Source organism: Peromyscus maniculatus, chromosome 20 (genome assembly GCF_049852395.1).
Source record: "Peromyscus maniculatus bairdii isolate BWxNUB_F1_BW_parent chromosome 20, HU_Pman_BW_mat_3.1, whole genome shotgun sequence".
NCBI classification, from domain to species: domain Eukaryota; kingdom Metazoa; phylum Chordata; class Mammalia; order Rodentia; family Cricetidae; genus Peromyscus; species Peromyscus maniculatus.
The window spans coordinates 45,988,772-46,011,885 of NC_134871.1; the positions used below are offsets into that span (position 1 = coordinate 45,988,772).

General features: G+C 46.4%; 1 protein-coding gene across 14 annotated transcripts in view; it reads right to left on the minus strand.

The window, feature by feature from the left end:
- The window catches only part of Arhgap39 (Rho GTPase activating protein 39), a 104,986-nt gene that overhangs the window by 26,094 nt on the left and 55,778 nt on the right, over positions 1–23,114 (minus strand). For all 14 annotated transcript variants that reach the window (XR_013046459.1, XR_013046460.1, XR_013046462.1 and 11 more), the window contains 2 exons: positions 20,510–20,675; positions 7,947–8,366 (listed from right to left, as the gene is read on the minus strand). Coding sequence is in view for 8 of the 14 variants with exons in the window: in XM_076556186.1 (XP_076412301.1) it covers positions 7,947–8,366; positions 20,510–20,595 (506 nt within the window). In the remaining 6 variants the exon portion in view is untranslated. The remainder of the gene's footprint in view (positions 1–7,946; positions 8,367–20,509; positions 20,676–23,114) is intronic.

The window sequence follows — 23,114 nt, forward strand, 5'->3', positions numbered from 1 at the left end:
ACAGAACAGTTCCTACTCCATGGGGAGTCTGCTAGATAACAAACCAGATCCTCAGGCATCCACGGGGTGAAGACAGGGAGCAGCAAAGGTCAGGAGCGAGGGAGGTTTCAGCGGAGAGTAGAATAGGAGTGGGAGGGGCCTGTCATAGCCTAGGAAATGAGCCTTCAGGTGAGGCTGACAGGAGGTCAAGCCACATCTGGGGGCTCTCTGGGTTGGCTGTTAAAAAAAATGGCTGCAGTTTAAATCAGGGGTCAAGAATTACAGCCAATTTTAGTCTGCTTCCTATTTTTATAAGGCCGTGAGCTAAGAATGGGTTTTGTATGTTTTAAATGATGGAAAATACTTTATGGTGTGGAAATTGCATGGCATTCAAATTTCTTAGCACAATGACTTCCTCCTATACTGTATGTGGATGCATCTGTACTGAACAGCAGAGCTGAGCAGTCAAGAGAGAGACTCAACATGGTTCTTATAACTCATGTATTGCCCAATGGCAGAAAATCACAATGATGCTTAACAGCATTAGTATCTCATCATGATGTTTTATTATCAGAAATAATTATAACATCAAAACAGTCAAAGAAAAATGGACCCTAAACGTCATGTTCTTGAGCACAGTAAACTGGGTTGGATGGTTAACACCATGTTCATGACAGTGATATGCCGCAGCACTAAGAGAACACGTTAGCATTACTGAGCACATGTCACAACATTCTCAACTTATATAATGATCCCAGGGGTTTTAAATGGAAAGAGAAACCTTAAGATGGATGATCTCATTATAGCACATTTACTGGACAAAAAAGAAGATCACCATTAGAAAAAAGAAAATTCTCAGTTTCTCTGTCTTTCATGGGTACATGTATATAAGACCAGAAGTTGACATTGTGTCTTGCTGGATTGCCTTCCACCTTATAGTCTGAGACAGGGTTTCTCACGAAGCCAGTGTGCATCACTTAGATAGAATGACTGATCAGAGAGTTCTACCATCTTCATCTCCATAGCACCAGGGGATAGGTGTATTTGACCATGCCCATAGTTTTTATATAGGTGCTAAGAATCTGAATTCAGGTCCTCATGCCTGGAAGGCAGGCACTTACCGACTAAGCCATCTCCCCAGCCTGAGGGGCTCACTTCTTAGGTAAGCAAGGAAAGCTGATTCACTAATGATGAATTAATTAAATTGTATTGATTGCAGTGGCCCAAACAGTATGTCCAGATATAATAAATTTGCCCAAGACCGTTAGCCTTTGGCACAGTTTCTTCTATAGGTGAGGTCCACAAGGGACATATAGCAGTCATGTAATTCAATGGCTTTCTTTGGCTCCTGATGGCATAACATGTTACTGACACTGATCAATTTATCATGAGTCAGAGCTAAGCTTAAATAATAAGGAACTGCCCCCTATAAACTGTTCATGTAGAGAACTGCAGCAGAGACTATGTTCAAATGAGCCCAGTCCACCAGTTATCAATGTGATAAAATAGCAGACGTAACAGGAGGAGAGGGTTATTGGCTCATGATGTGGAGTTCTGTCCGTGATGAGCTAGGTCCACTGTGTCTGGGTTCTGGAGAGACAGAGCACTACACCCGAAAGGAGGTAGAGAGCAGAGTTGTTCAGCTCTTGGCAAGGGATGGAAGGAGACACGTGCAAGGACCAGGAACAAGATATACAATACAAAGCTGGTGGATGGTGGCGCACACCTTTAATCCCAGCACTCTCGTGAGTTTGAGGCCAACCTGGGCTACAGAGCGAGTTCCAGGAAAGGTGCAAAGCTACACAGGGAAACCCTGTCTTGAAAAAAACAAAAAAGAAAAAAGAAAAGATATCTGCTTCAAGGAGAGACTCGCAGTGACCTAGGTCTTTAAACAGGCGCGCCTCCATTACTTCATTAAGTTGTGACTTCGTTCCTGGACTGATGCCCTCAGTGCCCTTGTAATCTAATTATCTGTCAACACCACCACTAGGTGGGGACAAAGCCTTCAACACATGAGCCTTTGAGGAGAAACACGTCATACCCCAAAACAACACAGATAAACCACTAATTAAGCACAACCTCAAGTAAAAACTGCCAAAATGTGTTGCAAATAATAATGCTAAGGTTAAGAGTGCATTAGAGACTTAGGAGACCAGTTAATAAAACTTGAGAAAATGTAAGCTCATGTAGAAATATAAGCCCAAGGTTATTATACTTTTCAGCAGAAGGACTCTGCAGAAAAACAAACAAAACTGAATCTATCATGAACCTATGGAAATAACAGTGTCAACAACAAATTTCACTCATGCTCATGGACCTAGCTTTAAATATTTAAAAATTCCACTAAGATTTTCTTTTTTGTTAGAAATAAGAGCTAAGTATTCTTGACATGCCCTACCACACAGCATGCTAAAAGCTTGGAAGTAGTAAAATTATGATTTCTTTTTAGACTAAGAGAAAACATTGAAATTTTCTAAATGAGAAAAAGTTTTCAGTTATATAGCCTAGGCTAGCCTCAAACTTGTGATTCTCCTGCCTCAGACTCTCGAATGCTGATTTTAGAGATGTGTACCATCACACCCAGCATTGCTGATATTTCTTTCTTTCCTCTTTTTTGGTTTTTTGAGAGAGAGTTTCTCCGTGTAGTTTTGGTGCCTGTCCCAGATCTTGCTCTGTAGACCAGGCTGGCCTCGAACTCACAGAGATCCACCTGCTTCTGCCTCGCTGAGTGCTGGGATTAAAGGCGTGCATTACCACCACCCAGCTTTCTTTTGCCACTTTATGGGTATCTCTGTGTGTATGTATGTGTGCATGTGTGTGGAGACCAGAGGGTGACATCTGATGCTGTTCTTGACCAGTGTTCACACCTTAACTTTTGAGAGAAGGTCTTTCACTGAAATGGGCTAGACATACTAGCCAGCAGGCTCTGGAGACATCTGTCTCCATGACCATGCTAGGTTACACTTATGCTAACTTATATATGCATGCCCATGCCTGATTTTGTTTTGTATCTTGAGATAAGATCTCTCTATGTAGGCTTGGTTGGCCTGGAAACCACTCTATAGACCAGATTGGCCTTGAACTCATAGGAATTCTCCTGTCTCTGCCTCCTGAGTGCTGGAATTAAAGGCATATGCCACCATGCCTGGCTTTTTTATGGGTGCTGGTCTCCAAACACAGATCCCCATATTTTCGTGGCAGGCAGCTTGCTATCTGAGCCATCAACCAGGCCCTACCATTGGTTTTGATGTCAGAGAATGTCAATGCTTCTGTTCCTTGGAGCAGCCACACTGGCTACCTGCTGCTCGCATGGTGCCTTTGGAGCTCTCTCAGAACACGGCCCGAAGTGCCCTCTGCTGGGGCAGATGCCCTGCTTCATGTGTGGCATGCCTGTCCTCCTAGGGTAGCACTCTGCTTACACAGTGTTCTGCAAAGAGAACACCCAGTCAGCTGAACCTGGCCCAGAATGAACACAGATGGTGAAATTAGCAAGGGAAGGCACTAACGAGTAATTCAAAGTGCATTCCATATGCTGAAAAGGTTAGAAGGGAAAAAAAGCCGAATAGATTAAGATGACTCAGCAGATAGAGACACTCACCTGATGACCCGAGTTTGATTCCCAGAACCCAAGTAAAGATGGAAGGAGAGCATCCACTCCACAAGATTGCTTCTGACATCCACATGCACAATGTAGCACATGTATGCTACTCTTACATACACACACACACACACACACTCCAAAATAATAATAAATAAAGTTTAAAGAGACAAAGTGTGACTGCACATGCCTACAATCTTAGGACTTGGGAAGCTGAGACGGAGGACCGCAAGTCCAAGGTCATCTTCTGGCTACATAATAAGTTCAAGACCAGTCTGGGTTACGTGAGACCCTGTCTCAATCAATCAATCAATCATTGAATGTTGGGCTGGAGAGATGGTTCATCAGTTAAGAGTGCTTCCTGCTCCTGTAGTTAAGTTCCTAGCTTCCTTTTAGCAGCTCACAAGGGTCTGCAGCTCCAGTTCAAGGGAATCTGGTGCCCTCTTCTGGTCTCTGAGAATACTACACACACACACACACACACACACACACACACACACACTGCACACATGCAGACAAAACATCCGTACACATACAAATAGTTTTAAAGCAAAAACACTTCTTTAAGAAGTTATAGAGACGAACGTTCCAATTTACAAAGTAGAAGATGTCCTGGGAGGGCTGCAGAGATGGCTCAGTGGGAAAGAGTTGAGTGGAGCTGGTAAAGGGGAGCTAGAGGAGGTGGCGCACACCTTTAGTACCAGCACTCAAGAGGCAGAGGTAGGCAGATCTCCGCAAGTTTGAGACTAGCCTGGTCTAAATAGTGAGACCCTGCTTTTAAAAAGAAGTATGTACTGCTTTTATAGAGAACACAAGTTCAGTTCCCAGTACCCACACTGGGTGGCTCACTATTACATGTAACTCTGACTCCAAGGGGATCCTATACTTGGTGCCTCCAGAGGCACTTGCATTCATATGCACATATTCAAACACAGTCGCTAATTAATAATAATAACAATAGGAGCTGGAGAGATGGCTCAGTGGTTAAGAGCACTTGTTGTTCTTTTAGAGAACCTAACACCAACACAGTGGGTCAAAACCATCTGTAACTTTAGTTCTAGGAAATCTGACACCCTCTTCTCATCTAAACAGAAGGAGAAATCTGGGAGGTGAGATCTAGGAAAGAAGAAGTAGCCAGAGAAGGAGGAGGACTCCAGGGTTTAGCCACCCAGCTACACAGCAAGCCACAGAGTAAGAGTAAGATTTACAGAAGTAAGAGAATGAGAAAAGCCCAGAGGCAAAGGGTAGATGGGATAATTTAAGAAAAGCTGGCAAGAAACAAGCCAAGCTAAGGCCGGGCATTCATAAGTAAGAAAAGGCCTCTGCATATTAATTTGGGAGCTGGGTGGTGGGCCCTCAAAAGAGTAAAAAACAACAAATGACAAGAGTAGTCTTTGCCTAGCATGTGCGAGGATAGCTCTAAGTTCATTTCATTCTAAGCATCACAAAAACTGGATGTGTTGGCCCATAGTATAATTCCAGTACTCCAGAGGTGGAGGCAGGAGGATCATTCAAAGAAGAGTTGGTTCAGCAGTTAGAAGCACTTGCTGACCAGGCATGGGGGCACATACCTTTAATCCCAGTACTACAGAGACATAGGCAGGAGGATCTCTGTGAGTTCAAGGCCATCATGGTCTACATAGTGAATTCCAGTTCAGCTAGAGGCATACAATGAGACCCTGTCTCCAACAACAACCAAAAGAAGTAAAGTGGGTTGGAGCAGGCCCAATCTGAGCATCACAGTGCATACCTGTTATTTCAGCACTGGGGAGGCAGCAGGATCAGGACTGTGTTTGAGGTCATAGTGGGTTACATAGCAAGACTATCTAAAAACCTACACTAAGGGATATCATTCAGAAGTGCTGATACATAGAACATGTTAAATAATAAAAAGGAAGAGAAGACAGACAAAGGGAGTACACAGGGTTTAAGTTCAGGTGAAATTCCCCACAATAAATTAACTTCTGTAACAGAAGCAGATCCACAGTCTCAAATGTGGTGGTGAAGAAGGAGGGACATGAAGATCAAGGGAACCGGGTGATAGAGGCACCCATCCCTCCCCCGTTGTGATATTCATGGTGCACACATATGCATGAGAATTTACCATAATGTATACACTAAATATGTGGGCCTCTTCCTCTGGATTTTCTCTCCATACAGAGGTTTCACATGGGAAGGAAGGATTCAAGCAGGACCCGAGGGCAGATGGTCATCGGATGTTAATCCTTGCCAAAAAATTTATTTCTTCTTTTTTTTAAAGATTTATTTTACTTTATGTGTATGAGTGCATTTATATGTATGTGTACCACATGTGTGCTTGGTGTTCAGCAAGGGCAGAAAAGGGTGTTGGATGCCCTAGAGCTGGAGTGATGGATGGTTATGAACTACCACATGGGTACTGAGAATTGAACCTGGGTCCCCTGCAAAAGTAACAAGTGTTCTTACTCTATCCAGCCTCAAGATTTCGTTTCTTTATACCCTCTTGCTGGATCTTATTTGTGAATGTCTGTAAGGTTTTTTTTGTTTTTTGTTTTTTTTTTGGTCTGTTTTTTAGGAGAGGATCTCACTAGGCTGACCTTGAACTCCTGGACTTACTTCAGCTTCTCAAGTGCGGGACTATACATAGGTCATAAACCTAACTTGTAGGAAGTCTGAATCCTACGTCTCTGCCATGTCATCTCTTCTGGAAATTTCTGCTGGAGAACAAGGACTTCTGGCTGTCTTGCTCTGGATGTTCCATTGGGATGTTTCACAAACCCACTTGCCTGGCCCACACGGAGTTCTTTCATGTGTCAAACACACATGGATACCACTGGGGTGATTAAACACAAGCTCAAGGATGTTTCAGTGTAAGAAAATTAGGTTCAATGGAAGAAATATACCACATTAATAGACTGATGAAAGCCCACACCATCATATCAGAGAACCACACCCTTTCCTGATAAGATCCCTGGAGAACAGAAACCAGAGGAAATTCCCTAACACGATGATCCTTATGAAAAGCCCAGTTATCTTCAGCAGAAAACTACTTGCTGGAGGGAGGCAGAATATAATCCTTGTGGACAGTCTGGTCCTCTTGGTCTCTAACTTCTTCACTGCCTGCCAGGCCATGCTATGCCCTACACCACAGTCTAGCTTCCACAGGCTACACCAGCTCCTTCATAGTGTCCCCCTTCCCCGGCTGAGGCTCCAGACCTGACCTCTCTCTGGACTGGTCCTGGAGGGCCTAAAGTAGCACTCTCTGTGGTCAGCACCTCATGTCTTACACTTCAAATGAGCCCAGACTCTGAGAAAATCCAGCCTGCCCTGTCCCTTCTTTCCAGTACTCTACTGTCCCCGAGATACAGCAGCTCCTGGAGGAAGTCCCATGCCTCAGTAGCTCCTTGCAAACCCAGGTTCTGTTAAGGACTGTTTTATTGCTATTTCTGGGGAAATCCTCCACTGAAACAGCAAAAAATATGACAGCAACATCTCAAAAAGACCCCCAATGCTCTTCAAGGCCAACTAGTATACCATAGCCTTATTTCCACCAGAAGAAAAAAGGTTACAATGGCACCCACACACACACACCAGCAGAGTCACACCTGGTGTGCTCCACAGCTGGAGACAGCTGGCTCAAGGGCTCCATTGCAGCCCTGTGCTTCCCCTGTTTGACCATGCAGACTCGGGCCGCTGCCTGAGCCACAGTCTCTTCACCTGCTCAAGCAATGAACAGAAGGACTTCCTTCCTGGGGGAGCTGATTCCAGGAGAATCAGTTTGGCTCAGATACAGGCAGTGCCAGGAATATCATGGTCCTCCCCGGCTCCAGACGGGCTTTTCCAAAGGAAGGCAGCCCCTCCATCCCTCCTGCTGCAGGAATCAGAGGCCGTCCCTTCATTCTCCGTAAGTTACTCAGTACCCAAAGACACAACCATTAGCAGGAGTGTCCCCACTGAAGGTACACCCACAGCCTCTGGAAAGGAGTGCAGGGGCTCCAAGGGTCTGCTCTTCCTCCTCCGTGCCTTTCTCCCTCCCTCCCTCTCCTGTTTGAATCAGGCTCTCACTTATCATAGGCTCACCTCATATCCTGATCCTTGGCTGCCTCTGCCTCCCAAACGCTGGGCTAACACATGTGCAACACCACACCTGGCCTCACTTGACCTTCCCTTCCTCCAAGGCTTGGTTCACTTCCACAGGTGACTAATGACAGTCAATAAACCACAGAGGAAGTGGCTGGCTGGCCTGCCTAATAATCTGGGCCCAGCAAAGACTTTAGAATCCCGTTACTGGACAACTAACAGTCTTGCAAGCTACACGCAGTCCTCAGCCACCTCAGCCCTTCTCTTCTCAGAACCCTCCCCAGCCCATTTCCCCGCCCTGCCTCCTCACCTGCTGCTCTCTTCCTTGGAGGTGACCAAGGCTGTCGCCCGCCCGCTGCGAACCGGGAGCTCCTGTGCCCTTTCCTCGGGCTCGGGCTCCAGCGAGGAGCCGGTGCTCCCATCGCGGCTGCCCCTTCCCGGGCTGCTGTCTGCAGAGGCGCGCGGGGACTCGGTGTTCTGCTTCAGCGTCTGCAGTTTGGCCAGAGGGATGATGTCGCAGTTCTGTGGGCGATGCCACACGGTGCGCTGCGAGGCGGCGCTGTAGTAGTAGAAGCGCGACGTGTTGGGGTCGAAGAGCTCCCACCACTGGTCCTCGCTGGTGCGCTTGATGCGCACTCCGGCCGGGGGGTCCCACACACACTCCCCGGTGACCAGGTTGGCGTACATCCGCTCTCGAGTGCGCGGTTCGATGATCTCCACCCACTCCAACCTGCAGGGGACACGGGAATCAGCCAAGACCCCAGCTCTCACCTATCTACTGGACGGGGGCTGCCACCAGCTGCCGAGTGCTCCTGCACCTGGTGCTATTTCCTAGGAACCCTCAGGGCAGGAGGACCACAAACCACTGCCCCTGTCTGGTCCTCAGCCTGCAGCCCTGTAATCCTTTTTCTTTCTAAAAATGTAAAGCACTCCAAACAAGGCCATGTTATCGAATACGAGTATGTTTGATATCAGGCTGTAAATGTTTAAAGACTGCTTCCAAGTTTTTGTTTATTTAAGGTTCATTTTATTTTTATTTATGGGTGTGCATGAGCATATATGTGCAGTGCTCTAACAGGCCAGAAGGGGGCGGAAGCTCTCCCAGAGCTGGAACTACAGTCTGGAAGCCACTCAACATGAGTGCTGGGAGCCAATTCTAGAAGAACATCACTCACTCTTAACCACTGAACCGTCTCTTCAGCCTCCAGATTTCAAAGTTTTAAAGATGCAGTGGCCATGCTTCCACAATGCAGCTGCACTTGCATTAGGGCTGTGCGGCACATCACTAGAGCAGTGTTCTGGGGAAGGCCCTCCCTCTTTGATATAGGTCTGATTCTGTGGCCCAGAATGGCCTAAAATCTTGTAGCGATCCTCCTGCCTAAGCTTCCCAAGTGGTGAGATTACAGACATGAGCCACCATGCCTGGCTCTGAAAGTGTCTGAATGTAAATACAAAGAGAGTGTCAGGGAAGGCCTGCCACAATCCGTTATAAATAAAGCTGTACAGCCTTGTTTGCAAGCGATACATCCTCATAATCTGTGACTTCTGTAGGAAGTCACCAGACAGGAAAGCAAAAAGACAAGAGGTTGGAGGCTGGAGAGATGGCTCAGTAGTTAAGAGCACTTGTTGATCTTGTAGAGGACCCAGCCCTGTTCCCGAGCACCCACATGACAGCTCACATCTGTCTGTCCAGTTCCAGGGGATCTGATACCCCTTTCTGACCTCCGTGGGTACCAGGCATGTATATAGTGCACAGACATACATGCAGGTAAAACACACATACACATAAATAAATTTAAAAAAGGGGGGGGGTCGTACAGGAATAGTGGAATTGGTGCAGATTTCCCACTCCTCCTCCTCCTGCTGTGTGTGTGTGTGTGTGTGTGTGTGTGTGTGTGTGTGTGTGTGTGGTTACAACTGTATGTATGTATGTATGTATGCTCACACACCCCCAGCATATTTGAGATAGAGTATCTCCCTGAACCTGGAGTTGGCTGTTCTGACTAGACTGTCCGGTCAGCCCTGGGGAATCCATTTATCTCCATCTACAGTGTTGGGTTAGAAGCACACATGCTGCGTCCAGCTTTTACGTGGGGTGTAGAGGATCTGAACTCAGGTCCTCGCTTCACCACAGAGCCAGCTTCTCAGTCCACGACCTCTGTCTCTCTTTGAAGTGATCTGCTTTTTTTCAGACTTTGTAATAAAAAATTTCAAACGTGAAAATACAGCAAATGTAACAATGATTTCTACATATGTGGTTTTAATTTTTTGTGATTACTAATGTAGTCAAATACTTTTCTCAAACTCCTGAAAACCTCATAAGGAGCTGATATGTAAAATTAAATGAAATTATATAAAAAAAAAAAAAAACCCTCACAAGGAGCCTAGTTTTTTCTTTGTTCCTTACTGATCCACAGGAGCTTCCTTTGAAATGCGTGTTCTAGACAGACACTCTGTCAATGACATGTCACGAGGGTCTACTTTGTGATTTGTCTTTTTATTCTCTTTTGAAGAAAACAAATTTTAATCTTAACGAATTGACTTTATAAATCCTTCATGGTTGCTCCCTCTTCTTTCTGGTTTAAGAAATCTGCTGTACTTTAGATCAAGCATATCCTCTTATAAACTGGCTACTTGAAGTTTTATAACGTTGCCATTTATACTGAAGTCTTGGCTCTGCCTGAAGTGATTTTGTTTCTTGCGACATTTCATCTTGCTAAACAGTATCATTTCTTCCATGATGAATAAGAGCAACTCTGCCGGGTCCAGGTTTACAAGTGAATATTTCTGTCTGTCTGCAATCCTGTCTGGCTTTTCCAATCAGTCCAGCTGTGGCTCAGCAAGTACCTTTATTAGGGGAGCATAATAAAATCAACAACCTTGGGGGCTGGAGAGATGGCTCAGAGGTTAAGAGCACTGGTTGCTCTTCCAGAGGTCCTGAGTTCAATTCCCAGCAACCACATGGTGGCTCATAACCATTTGTAATAAGATCTACATACATAATAATATATATTATTTATTATATATAATAAAAATATCATTAAAAAATCAACAACCTTGTCGTGCTTTGGTTAGTATCTTTCTTCTGTGTGAGAGATGAACCTGGGGTTTTGCATGCAGTAAGCATGCATTTGCTCTGTCACTGAGCTATGTCTCGGTTTCTATTTCCCCTTTTCAAAGACAGACTTACTATGCAGTCCAAGCTAGCCTTAAATTCATAATCCTCTTGCTTCAACCTCTCAAACAGCTGGTGTTACAGATTTGTGCCACTGTACCTAGCTCTAGGCTATTCTTTTTTAGACTACATTCATATTTATTTGTGTGCATGTGTTTATTTGGGTGTTTGTTTGGAAGTCAGAGGACAACTTGTAGGAACTGGTTCTCTCCTTCCACCTTGTGAGTCCCTGGGATCAAACTCAGGTCGCTAGGCTTGGCAGTAGGCACCTTTACCTACTGAGATATCCTGATAGTCCTACTTCTCAGCTATTCTTAACCTGTTTTTAATTCCTCATGAATTTTAGAATTGGCCTGCCAACTTCCATACACAACCCTGTTGGGATCTTTGTGACACCTGAATTGATACTACTGACTGACTCACAGAGAACAAAGACATCTCTATGGCACTGACATCATCCAAAGTCCAAGAGCCTGAGTGCTGCGGCTCTCATACACTCTTCTCTGGCTGTGTCCGACTGCTGATGCCTGTTCAACTCTCTGCAGTTCCTCTTTGAAGCCCTTGTCCTCCAGCTCCCACATTCTTCGACTCTGGGGTTTCACACCTAGCATTCCAATGCTTGCACTGTAATTCACTTGAAAAGCCTCTTTCCTTGTGTCCTGGGTCACCACACTGGCCTAGCTCTCTCTCTTCTCCTACTAAAGGTCCTACCCTCCTGATACAATGCAGAACTCTCATGTTCTTAGCCAAGAGCAGTATACATACATCACTGTGAAGGTTTGAACCCCATAGGCTCATGTTTGAATAATTGGTCTCCAGTTGGTGGAACTATTTGGGAAAGATTAGGAGTGTGGACTTGTATCCTCGTAGGTGGAATCTGAGGTTTCAAAATTCCCAGTTAGCACCCCCCTTCCCTGCTTCATATCTGTGGATCAAGGTATAAGATCCTAAGACCTCGCCGGGCGGTGGTGGTGCACGCCTTTAATCCCAGCACTCGGGAGGCAGAGCCAGGCGGATCTCTGTGAGTTCGAGGCCAGCCTGGGCTACCAAGTGAGCTCCAGGAAAGGCGCAAAGCTACGCAGAGAAACCCTGTCTCGAAAAACCCATAAAAAAAAAAAAAGATCCTAAGACCTCCCAAATATGTCTTCTAGTCTGTCTAGTCTGCCCCTCCTCTACAGTGTGGGGATGACATTAATGACACAGGCTTAGGGCCCAAGCAGTGGTCACAGTCCCGCTGCTTGGTGATTGAACTGGGGCTACCTTACAAAGCATAGTTCTTCAATATTGGGCAATGGCTATAAAAATGTAGCTAATGAATGTTAAAGTTTCTCTCCCTCTTTTGTTTTTTGAGACAGGGTTCTCCTGTGTAGTTCTGGCTATCTTGGAACTTGCTCCATAGACCAACCTGGCCTCAAACTCAAAGATCCACTTGCCTCTGCCTCCCAAGTGCTGGGGTTAAAGTTGTACACCACCACCGCCCAGCTGGATGTTCAAGTCTTACAGTGAGTTTGTTCCAGATGCCTGGCAGTTCCTGACCCACAGGCTGGAGGAGTATAATGCAGGGCCTGCCATGGCACAGGGCAACAGCTACAAGACAGGAACAAGGTAAGCAAAACAAAAGGACATTCTACATAATGCCTAGCTAGTCCTCAAAACTGTTACTGCTCAATGTATCCAAAGGGACACAGTGTCATGTGGGTTCTCGAGACACAAGGGACATCAGGTGAGATGGCCTCAGGTGAACAGACTGACAGAGAGACAGTGTTGACACTACTCAGGACACCTGTGAAGACACTGGTACAAATGCCACATCATCGAAAAAAGCTTTAGCTGGGTGGCGGCGCACGCCTTTAATCCCAGCACTCGGGAGGCAGAGGCAGGTGGATCTCTGTGAGTTCAAGGCCAGTCTGGTCTACAAAGTTCCAGGACAGCCAGGGCTACACAGAAAAACCCAGTCTTGAAAATCCAAACCAACCCCCCCCCCAAAAAAAAAGGCCAGGCTGTGGTGGCGCATGCCTTTAATTCCAGCACTTAGGAGGCAGAGCCAGGCGGATCTCTGTGAGTTTGAGGCCCGCCTGGTCTACAGAGTGAGATGCAGGAAAGACACAAAGCTACACAGAGAAACTTTGTCTCCACAAAAACAAAAACAAAAAAACAAAAAAAAAAAACCTTTAAATGTTCAGTTTATATCTTATGAGTTTATGTGGTGAAGACAATCTACCTCCTCCCACAGCTGGAGCAGGGTCTGTTTGACCTGGGTTCTCTGGGTCAGGCACAGGAATAGAGGGCAGCAGGGAACCCATAAACGAGCCCCTCCAACACTGATGGGTGGCACAGGAGCTCAGCACTCCAAACCCAATCTCCTGCCAACCCCAACCCAGCGGATAGCTGGGTACTGGAGGTCTGGAGTGCAGGGTGAGGGTATCTTACAGGTACAGATGCAGGGCTGTGGTGATTCCCCTCATTGGCTTAAAGCTGCATCATTTCTGTAGCCTTTGGCGGAGATATCTCAGGGTGGCCCCAAGTATGTCTAGATGTCTGTACACTGGGGGGCTCATTCAAGAGTCTTAGGACAGTGGGAGGAACAGATGATGTGGATAAAGGCTCAGCATGAGTCGAAGAAGGTACAACATACCCATATACCAGGAGGAATATGTGCACTACCCTACCTTAGGGCCAAGACCCTCTGAGGCCACCCAGCTACAGGTCACTCACTTCTCTGCCCTGACTGTAAGGCTGCATTTACTCCATGTTCACCCCACATGTGGTCATCATTCAGAAGATCCCAACTGGGCTTGGCAGTGGTGGCACATGCCTTTAATCCCAGCGCTCAGGCAAACAGACACAGTAGGATCTCTGTGAGTTCGGGGCCAGCCTGGCCTACAAGGAAAAGTTACACAGAGAAAGCCTGTCTCAAAAAACAACAAACAAACAAACATACAAAACCAAACCAAAACAAAAAAGAAGGTCCTGACCTTACGTAACATGAGCCCCTTTGGGGTCCCCAACTCTAAACCGAGGCTCCTGGCCCTCCTAACACAAGGACGGGGTCAGAGCAGAGATGCCAGCGACAATGCCAGCAATAGGCGACTAGTTCCTGTGTGAAGCCACTCCATGTTTCCCATCACCAGTGACCCCCACGCCACTGTGACCCCCAGCACGTGCAGACAAGCTGTACCGTGAGTCCAGCTGGCTCGCCGACGGCCAGGTCACCTCTAGTCTCCTGTGCTCTCTGCCCAGCTAGTCTCTGATTAAAGCTGGAGACAACTTTTAGGATTGGAATTGGGTCATCTTCATCTTAGACCCCTTCATGGCTGGCTGACGCCAGAGTGAACTCCCAGCAGAAATCACAACATTTAATTCCTAGACCTGACGGCTCACGTTCTCTTCTTCAATCTGAAGCCCATGACACAGGCAGTGTACTTTGGATGGACACAAGCACATGTTCATGGCAGAAAGAATATTCTCCACAGAGGTCATACCCTGGAACCATCACCCTCTGTTCTTGTAGGCATGGACCCCAGTTTTGCAGTGACAATCTTGGCCAACAAATAGCTCAGGACTTGGTTGGAGCAGACAGAACACTGAAAAGGAAAATCGAGCACAGATCGGAAGACAGATGTGCACAGGGGACTCCATAGAGCTCCTGAAGTAGCGCCCTGAAGGTAATTGTCTTGGGCCTAGTATTCTCATGGAAGGTTGATAGGGAACAGGGTTGTAGCTTCTAGATATGGAGATGTTAAAGTAGAGAACCTGACAGGTAAGAGGGGGCAGGGAACTGGGGAAGTAAGTAAGAAACAGGGCCACATAGATCCGGGGGCCGAACTTGCTATACACACTGACAAGGGCTAAGACAACCCAGCGGGTAAACTTGTCCCACCCTGTCAGCATAGCCTTTCTACAGTGATGATGTGGCAGGGAGCTGCCTACAGTGCTTTGGGAGACCTTAAGGCACCTCCTTCCTCTGGGTGACCTCTCCCCACCAACCTTCTCCCTCACCTATATTAGATTTTATCAAAGAATCTTTTTGGGTGACAAAAGAGAGCTATCAAGCACAGAATAATCTCTTAATCCCTAAAAGAAACAATTGTAAGTCTTAGTTTTGTTTAAAAAGCCCTTTCAAATGAATGCAATTCAATAATGCTCCCTCCACAAAGAATGGGGTTTTATTCCCTTTGTACTGCACTCCTGTGCGTGTGGGCAGAAGCCCGGCCCTTTAGGAACATTCTTGGCATCTCCTGGGGGGTGACATTCAATCAAGATACCCAGAGAATAAAAGGTAGATGAGGGTGGGGAGCCCAGGAACTGACATCCAAAGCCAGGCGTGGGTGGGATCTAAAGATGTCCACAGTGAGTGGCTTCAGAAAAAAGGAGAGCCCAGTCTGGGAAACCCCATGGACTATGCGGACCCTGAGGAAAGGGAGGGACCCAGCAAGTGGTCACAGATATGTATAGGCCTTATGGGCAAGTTGCGGGGTGGGAGTGGGGGGACCATGAACTAAGGAAAGCAGCCTGTTCACAGGGTTGGAGTCGGGTGTGTAACAGACATTCTGTAGCAAGTGAAGTAGATAAGAAAACTGGTTAGCTGTTTCGGAACTGCTCACAGCGCTTCCCAGCTAGCTAGGACTCAACCTCATAAGCTACAGGGAGGCACCAATGCTTAGCAGACTCCTACTGACTCAACTGGAGATATAGTGGGCAATGTTGATTGGGTAATAATGTTTAAAATCGGTTTTGATGGAAAATAAGCCATATGGTATCTAAGGAGGAATGATAAAGATGATAATCACAAGTTGGGAAAAGGGGCATGGACACTTAAGGCCTTGATGGCACAGCGGGAAACAGGCCCTTCTGAGCCGCCCCAGGTATTGGATGGGAAGCATTCTGGCTCTGTGGAGGCAGCATGCCTCTGTTCTTGCCCTAGAGAGGCTCCAAACAAGTCTCCCCAGATGAATATGAGGGCCAAGTACACAGAAGGTGAAGTGTACCAGGTGAAGGTTATATTCCCTGTTCTCCAGATTCTAATTGCGACAATTACATGGGAAAAGGATAGTTTTTCAGTGACTTTGCTGTGACAGATACCCACATGCAGAAGAATGAGGCTGGTTTCTACTTTAGGCCAGACATAAACATTAATTCTATAGACAGATCAAAGACCTCACTATAAGAGCTAAAATTACAAAATGCTTAGAAGAAAAGATAGGGGTAAATTTTCATGATCTTGGAGAGGGGCTTGGTCCTTCCTCAACTGAATGTACCAGGCTTTGCTGACTCCCTATGGGAGGCTTTACCCTTTTGGAGGAGGGGATGCGGGGTGAGCTGGAGGGAAAGGGAGAAGGGATAAGATGGGGATCTGTGGTTGGTATGTAAAATGAATAAAAATTCAAGGTCTTGAATCTGCAGTATGTTCTTAAACATCACATCAAAGTGTGAGCTATAAGAAGCAACAGATAAGTTGGATTTCATCAAAGGTAAAGCTTCTGTGCCAAAAACAATTAAACTAAAAAGTGAAAACAAAACCACATAATGTGAGAATACATTTGCAAAACATATATATGTGATAAGAAACTTAAATCCAGAACATAAAAAGAACACATAATTCATAATAAAAAATAATTAAAATATGGGCAATAAAGCTGGGCAGTGGTGCCACATGCCCTTAATCCTGGCACACAGAGGAGGCAGAGACAGGTAGATTTCTGAGACTGAGGCTGGCCTGGTCTACAGAGTGAGCCAGGGGTACACTGAGAAACCCTGTCTCGAAAAACAAAACATACAAAGAGAGAAAGTATATTTTTTAGCTGGGTGTGGTGGTGAATATCTTTAATCCTAGCACTTGGGAGGCAGAAGAGGGTGAATATCTGTGAGTTCCAAGCCAGCCTGGTCTAGAAAGCAAGTTCCAGGACAGCCAGGGCTGTTACACAGAGAAACCCTGTCTAGAAAAAACAAAGAAAAAAAGAAAAAAGTGTGGGCAATAACGATGGGACTTAGTTTAACAGAAGTCCATGTAGCACATGCCAGGCCAACAGCCCGACCTCTAGCACCAAGCTGAGCGTGGTGGAAGACGCCTGTGATTCCAGCTCCTCAGGCAGGAGAACTGCAAGTTCAAGGGCAGCCTGAGCTATGGAGTGAAAATGTCCCCAAAACAACAAAAAACAACTCACAACAAACAAAGGTCCAAAAGACCAAACCCAACAATGAGATAAGCAGCCAGGAGATACCATGACTTCCATAAGGCTGAAGTGACCGAGAGGCTAAGGTAAACGGCACCTTCTGGAACAGAACGAGTTCCAGGACAGCCAGTCTTGAAAAAAATCCAAAGGAGAAAAGGAAACCAAACCAAACCAGTAACAACAAAGAAGAATTGCATTTCAGTCTACTTCCAGCTAAAATCCCCAACAGACTACCTGTCCATGGGGTCCATTTCACTGGGATTGGAGCAGATGGATTAATGGACAGGAAGCCTTTGTTGTCCCTGACAGAGCTGCAGGCTGGAGCGATGGGAGGTTCACAGATTACTGAGGCAAGACTCCAGCCAGGATTGCTGGATGCTAGTGAAAAAACATGTAGATCCACACAGATTGATGAGGAACGTAAAAACCTAAAAGCCTACAAAGAACAGCCATGAAGCAGGAGAGGGCTTCTTCATCAGCACACAAAACTCCAGGGGAAAAGTGACATGTATCTAACTTATCTGCCAAGAAAACCCACCAAACCAACACCAGCTGCGTGGGAACACAGCCCAGACAGAGGCAAACCCTATGGTATCTCTAACAGGCACTGCTCTCCATAGTGAGCAGGAGCCTACACACCAGAAAAGCCAAAGCAGCCTACCTAAGGGAAGACATTTCCAGCAGAGCAGACGGAGGAGCTGGAAGCTCAGTTCCATCAGGAGTGTGAAGACGACACTAAATCCACAGGCAATGAACCACTTGGCTGGGAGGAGTCCTCTGGCCAGAGCAGGGTGTCAGTGAGAAGGAATCAATAGAGAGCACAACCAAGAATGTCTGCCTCCACAGGCAAGCTGGATACACAGACAATGGAGCCACAGCAGCCGTGAGAGGAATGAGCGCGTCCACACTGCATGGCCCAGGTACGGGCTCAGTGGTTTACCTGTAGGGCCTGTGTACACTATGTGCAATAGGGAAACTTGGGACACTGCTATGGGGGTGACCGACTACCCAGACTGAGCCATGTGAGGAAGAGCGGACAGCGAGGACCAGAGGAAGGCCTGGAAGCCGCACAACAGCCACCATCGTGACATCATCGAGTGTAGCCGGACCGTGTCAGCGGTGGTGCACACCTTTAATTCCAGCTCCCAGGAGGTATGGGCAGGTGGATGTCTGAGTGCAGGGCCAACCAGGACTACACAAAGAGAGTCTGTTTCAAAAACCCAACTCAACAACCAAATGAAGAGGCCAATGGAAGTACATGGGTTAACTAAAGTACCCCCAGTGCCATAAAACTCTCAGAATATAATCAGACAGTGTGAAGTCTCAGAAAGGGGAAAGGCAGTCTTTAATAAGGTACCAAGAAATTGGGTCACAGCTGGTCATAGTGGCGTACATCTTTAATCCCAGCACTTGGGAGGCAGAGCCAGGCCTGATTTTGAGGCCAGCATAGTCTACAGAGTGAGTTCCAGGAAAGCCAGGGATACACAGAGAAACTCTGGCTCAAAAAAACCAAAACAAAGGGAAAAATGGGGTCATATTTGGAGTCCAAAAGTCAGGTCTACACTTCATGCCATACTTGAGAACAGACTCTAAACTGATGCGCTCTATGGGCTGGGCAGGACTCAGTGCTGGAGCACCTCAGTGGTGGAGCATTTGTGGAGCATCCATGAGGCCCTGCATTTAACTCACAGAAGAAAAGAAAACAATAAAAGCTGGTACTGGAAAACTAAGTAAAAGATAAAAGAAAGTCTTAAAATCAACCGTGACATATATAGGAGGGTATATTGGTCTCCTGTCAGAGGCCTAAAATCTAAGCTGCACAAAGACCCAGCCCTCTCAGCAGGCGCTTGACTGAATCCTCTAAGGGGCTGTTAGACTGTGGTGGGTATACACATAAGCCCTGGTTTTATTATTGTTGTTTATTAATTTTATTTTATTTTTATGTGTATGGGTATTTTGTTTAAATATGCTTGTGTACCATGTATGTGCAGGACCTGCAGAGGCCAGAAGACAGTTTTGCATCCCCTGGAACGGGAGTTATAGATGGTTGTGAGGAGACATGTGGGTGCTAGGAATCGACCTTGGTCCTCTGGAAGAGTAGCCAGTGTTCTTAACTGCTAAGCCATTTCCCATCCACTTTTTTTTGTCTTTTGAGACAGAGTCTTATGTATCCCAGGCTGGCCTCAAACTTGCCATGCAGTTGAAGATGACCTTGACTTTCTGACCCTCCTGTCTCCGATTCCCCATCCTAAATAACAGGCTTGCACCACTAGCCCACTCTGTGCAACACTGGCGATCCAACCCAGGGTTCTGTGTGTCAGGTAAGTAACTCTAACCAGACGAGTCCAAGATACTTTTATGTTGGTTAAGGGCACAAAAGCCACGGGAAGGCTATAGAAACCACCTAAATTAGAAAAGGCTAGGGAGAGTCAGAAGGCAGAGGCTGGTAGAACTGGCAGAATTCTATACTATACAGGTGTAGAAAGTGCTATAAAAACAATAGGGAATTGGCTGGCACTATGGTTCAGGGTGGCAGGGGTGATCAAAGCCTTGGGTCAACATCAGATCTGATCTGTGATATGTGTCCTGGCTATATGAATCACTTGACAGACACAGAGTCAAGGATTAGAGGCCTAAGGCACAACACATGTGGCCTGTCCAGAAGTAACTGAGAAAGGACAGGTGACTGACTAACAACTCAGGGCAGGAACTCATGAACATTCCTGGGACTGCTCTTATCTTTTTTTTCCCTGTAAGTGTGGAATTATTTCCAGATAAAAAGCTTGAAAATTAGAAAAATAAAAATGAGGTGTGACTACTGATATCTATGTGGATTGATGCCCGGAGTGCCTGAGGAATTGGGCCCAGTTCATCAGTCCAGCCGAAACATCAAAGTTCCTGAACAGGGATGCACTGGCCTCTAGCCAGTGTGCAGGTTTGACTGCAATGAGTGCCTGTGCTGAGCACACTGGACCACAGAGACAGAAGCAGGAGTAAACACTGGCGAGTGCTGTGGATATCGCTCTATATAAATAAAACACTGGCCAGTGACCAGGCAGGAAGTGTAGGCGGGACAAGGAGAGAGGAGAATTGAGGGAACAGGAAGAAGGAGGGGAGACACTGCAGCCACCCCCAGGACAAGCAGCATGTAAAGACGCCGGTAAGCCACAAACGACATGGCAAAGTATAGGTTTATAGAAATGGGTTAATTTAAGATATAAGAACAGTTAGAAAGAAGCCTGCCACGGCCATACAGTTTATAAGTAATATAAGCGTCTGAGTGATTATTTTATACTTGGATTGTTGGACTGCGGGGCTTGGTGGAACCTGGAGAGAAGCTCTCCAGCAACAGGCGAGGCCCTCTGAGAAGGCATGTGTAAGTGGGCAGCCACATACACATGACTGGGAGAACTACCAGGGGTGTGCCAAGAGCCCTGGAACCCACTGCCTTTTCTGTGAAGGGTTGTTCTCTCCCACTGCCCCAGGGCCTGGACCACTCGTCAGGAGTGGACACTGCCTCCTTACCTGGTGCTCGACCCTGGAATCCTGGGCTCCTGCTCATCAACATGGTGGCTTCTGCATTCATAATCCTGTGTCTGTGACATTGCCATCTGCTTCTTAGTGCTGAGGTGAATAGTTGTCAGAGGACCATCAGGTTGCCTCCTCCAGCATCAGACAGGAAGAAGACACACTAGAGAGAAAAGAAGTGGCTAAGTGCTGATGGAAAATCCGGGTATCAGCTGATAGATAGCCCACACCACAAACAAGAATTACAGCAGGCAGCTGGCTCAAATGGAAAGCAATCTCCAATCCTCAAAACTCCCCAGGGAGGCCACTCCCAGGGAAGTGCTCTTAGCACCCAGCCATCTTCTTATACATAGGGAGTACCTGCTGGCTAACTCCCACTGCTGAGACTCCATTTGGGCCAGGGCAGTGCACATGACCCCAAGAACTGCGAAGCTAGAGGATGCACTGGACTACCCAGGCTCACTTGGACCCCCAGCTCAGGATGCCACCCCATACAGGGAAGTTGTTGTGGAGATGAAAGGTGAGCATAATACACACAAAACACAGGCTATGCCCCATGCAGAGCAGGGCTTGGACATGTGAGGCACACACAGATTTCCTGAGACATACTGTGCTGACTAGAGATGCACTTGGAAAGGGACCCTTGACCCTATGCTCATTCAAGATCTAAAGCAGTCCATGCTGTAAATGCGAATGCTGAAAAAACCCGAGCTTTTAGGAGAAAACTTGGTTTTACAGAGAGGACAATCTCTGAGACAGTCACAAAGCCAGTTCACAAAGACTATAATAAAGTTGAGACTGAGAATACCTATTTATCAAGAAACTAAGAGTAGACTGGGTATGGTGGCCCATGCCTTAATCCCAGCACTCAGGAGACAGAGACAGGCAGATCTCTGTGAGTTAGAGGACACCTGGTCTACAGAGTGAGTTCCAGGCCAGCCAGGGCTACAAAGTGAGATCCTACAGAGAGAGAGAGAGAGAGAGAGAGAGAGAGAGAGAGAGAGAGAGAGAGAGAGAGAGAGAGAAGAGGGACGAAGGGAAAAGGCTAACTCAAAATGAAAAGCATTTGCTACACAGAACATCCACAGGTATGGCACACTAAACACACAAAACCCTACAGATGAAGAGATAAGGAAGGATAGATAAAGCAGCAGAAAGTAGATAGCAATCATGGAAATGGCTCAGTTCCATTCTTCAGAGAAGTGCTCATTAAAGGCATAATATGATAGAAGGCATCCAGCAAACTTACTAAAACAGGGAAAATAAAAACTACTAAGTGCTGGCAAGGACAAGGAAAAGAGCACTTACATTCTACTGCTAGGTTCTGAAGGGTTACCACTCCAGATGGTGACTCAACAGTATTCCCTAAAGAACATCTGCATCCACCTGACCCAAGGCATCCTTAGAATGGAGGCTGCAACTGTTCACAGAGGCCACTGTGACAATGCCAGCAGTACTGTCCCAACAGACATGGAAGAGGCACTCCAAGCGCACCCCAATTCCTCAGTACACACTGGGGTTTCCTTCCATAAAGTTCAGAAGCAGTTGCTGCTACTGGAATCAGAACCAACAGGCTCTGGACCAGACAGGGCCAGGACAGGACCAGGGGCTGCCTGCTGTCTCCAGCCAAGGCACTGCTGCCATGGTGCTGGCTGGGGAAGCCCACAGAGCTGTAAGCAGCTGCGTTCACCTCTCTCTACACATGCCCCACCACACCAAAGCCTACAGCCCTGTGAGCAGAGTATCAGCGGGGCCGTGTCTCCTTACTCTCCACCACCTCCCAAGTGGCGTTAGGATTAGGCCCTCCTTCACATCCAAGACAGTCCATGGACACTAGCCGCTAATTAAGAAGAAATTTGAAAAGATTCAAAGTACCACCTGGAGAAGTGGCACATGCTATAATCCAAACATCTGGATGGATGGATGGATGGATGGATGGATGGATGGATGGATGGATGGAAGGAAGGAAGGAAGGAAGGAAGGAAGGAAAGAAGGAAGGAAAGAAGGAAGGAAAGAAGGAAGAAAAAAGAAGGAAGGAAGGAAGGAAGAAGGAAAAGAAAAGGGAACCATTATGACAGAGAACAATGAAATTCAGAAAATCATTAGGTCATTCCTTAAAAACACATTTTACTAAACTGGAAATCTAAAAAAAAAAAAAAAGTATGAATTTCTAGGTATATGACCTAGCACATTTAAACTAAGATGAGATAAACAATTTAAATAAATCTAGCAAAAAGCAAGGATCTGGAGAGATGGCCCAGCGGTTGAGAGCACTAGCTATTCTCTAGAGGACCCTGGTTTGATCCTTGGTACCACGTAGTGGCTATCAATCATCTGCAGCTCTAGTTACAAGGGACTCACTGCCTTTCTCTGGCCTCAGTGGGAACTATACGTGGTATACACACATGCAGGCAAAACCCCCATACACATAATACATAAAAATTAATTAATTAATTAAAAAGATTAAAAATCTCCAAACTAAAAAAGCTCATGGCCAGAGAGATTCACTGGGGGAATTTTACCCGATCTTCAAAGAAAAACTACCCATGCTTCTCAAATTAGTTCTTAAGCTAGCAAGACAGCTATGCTCACCACCACCACC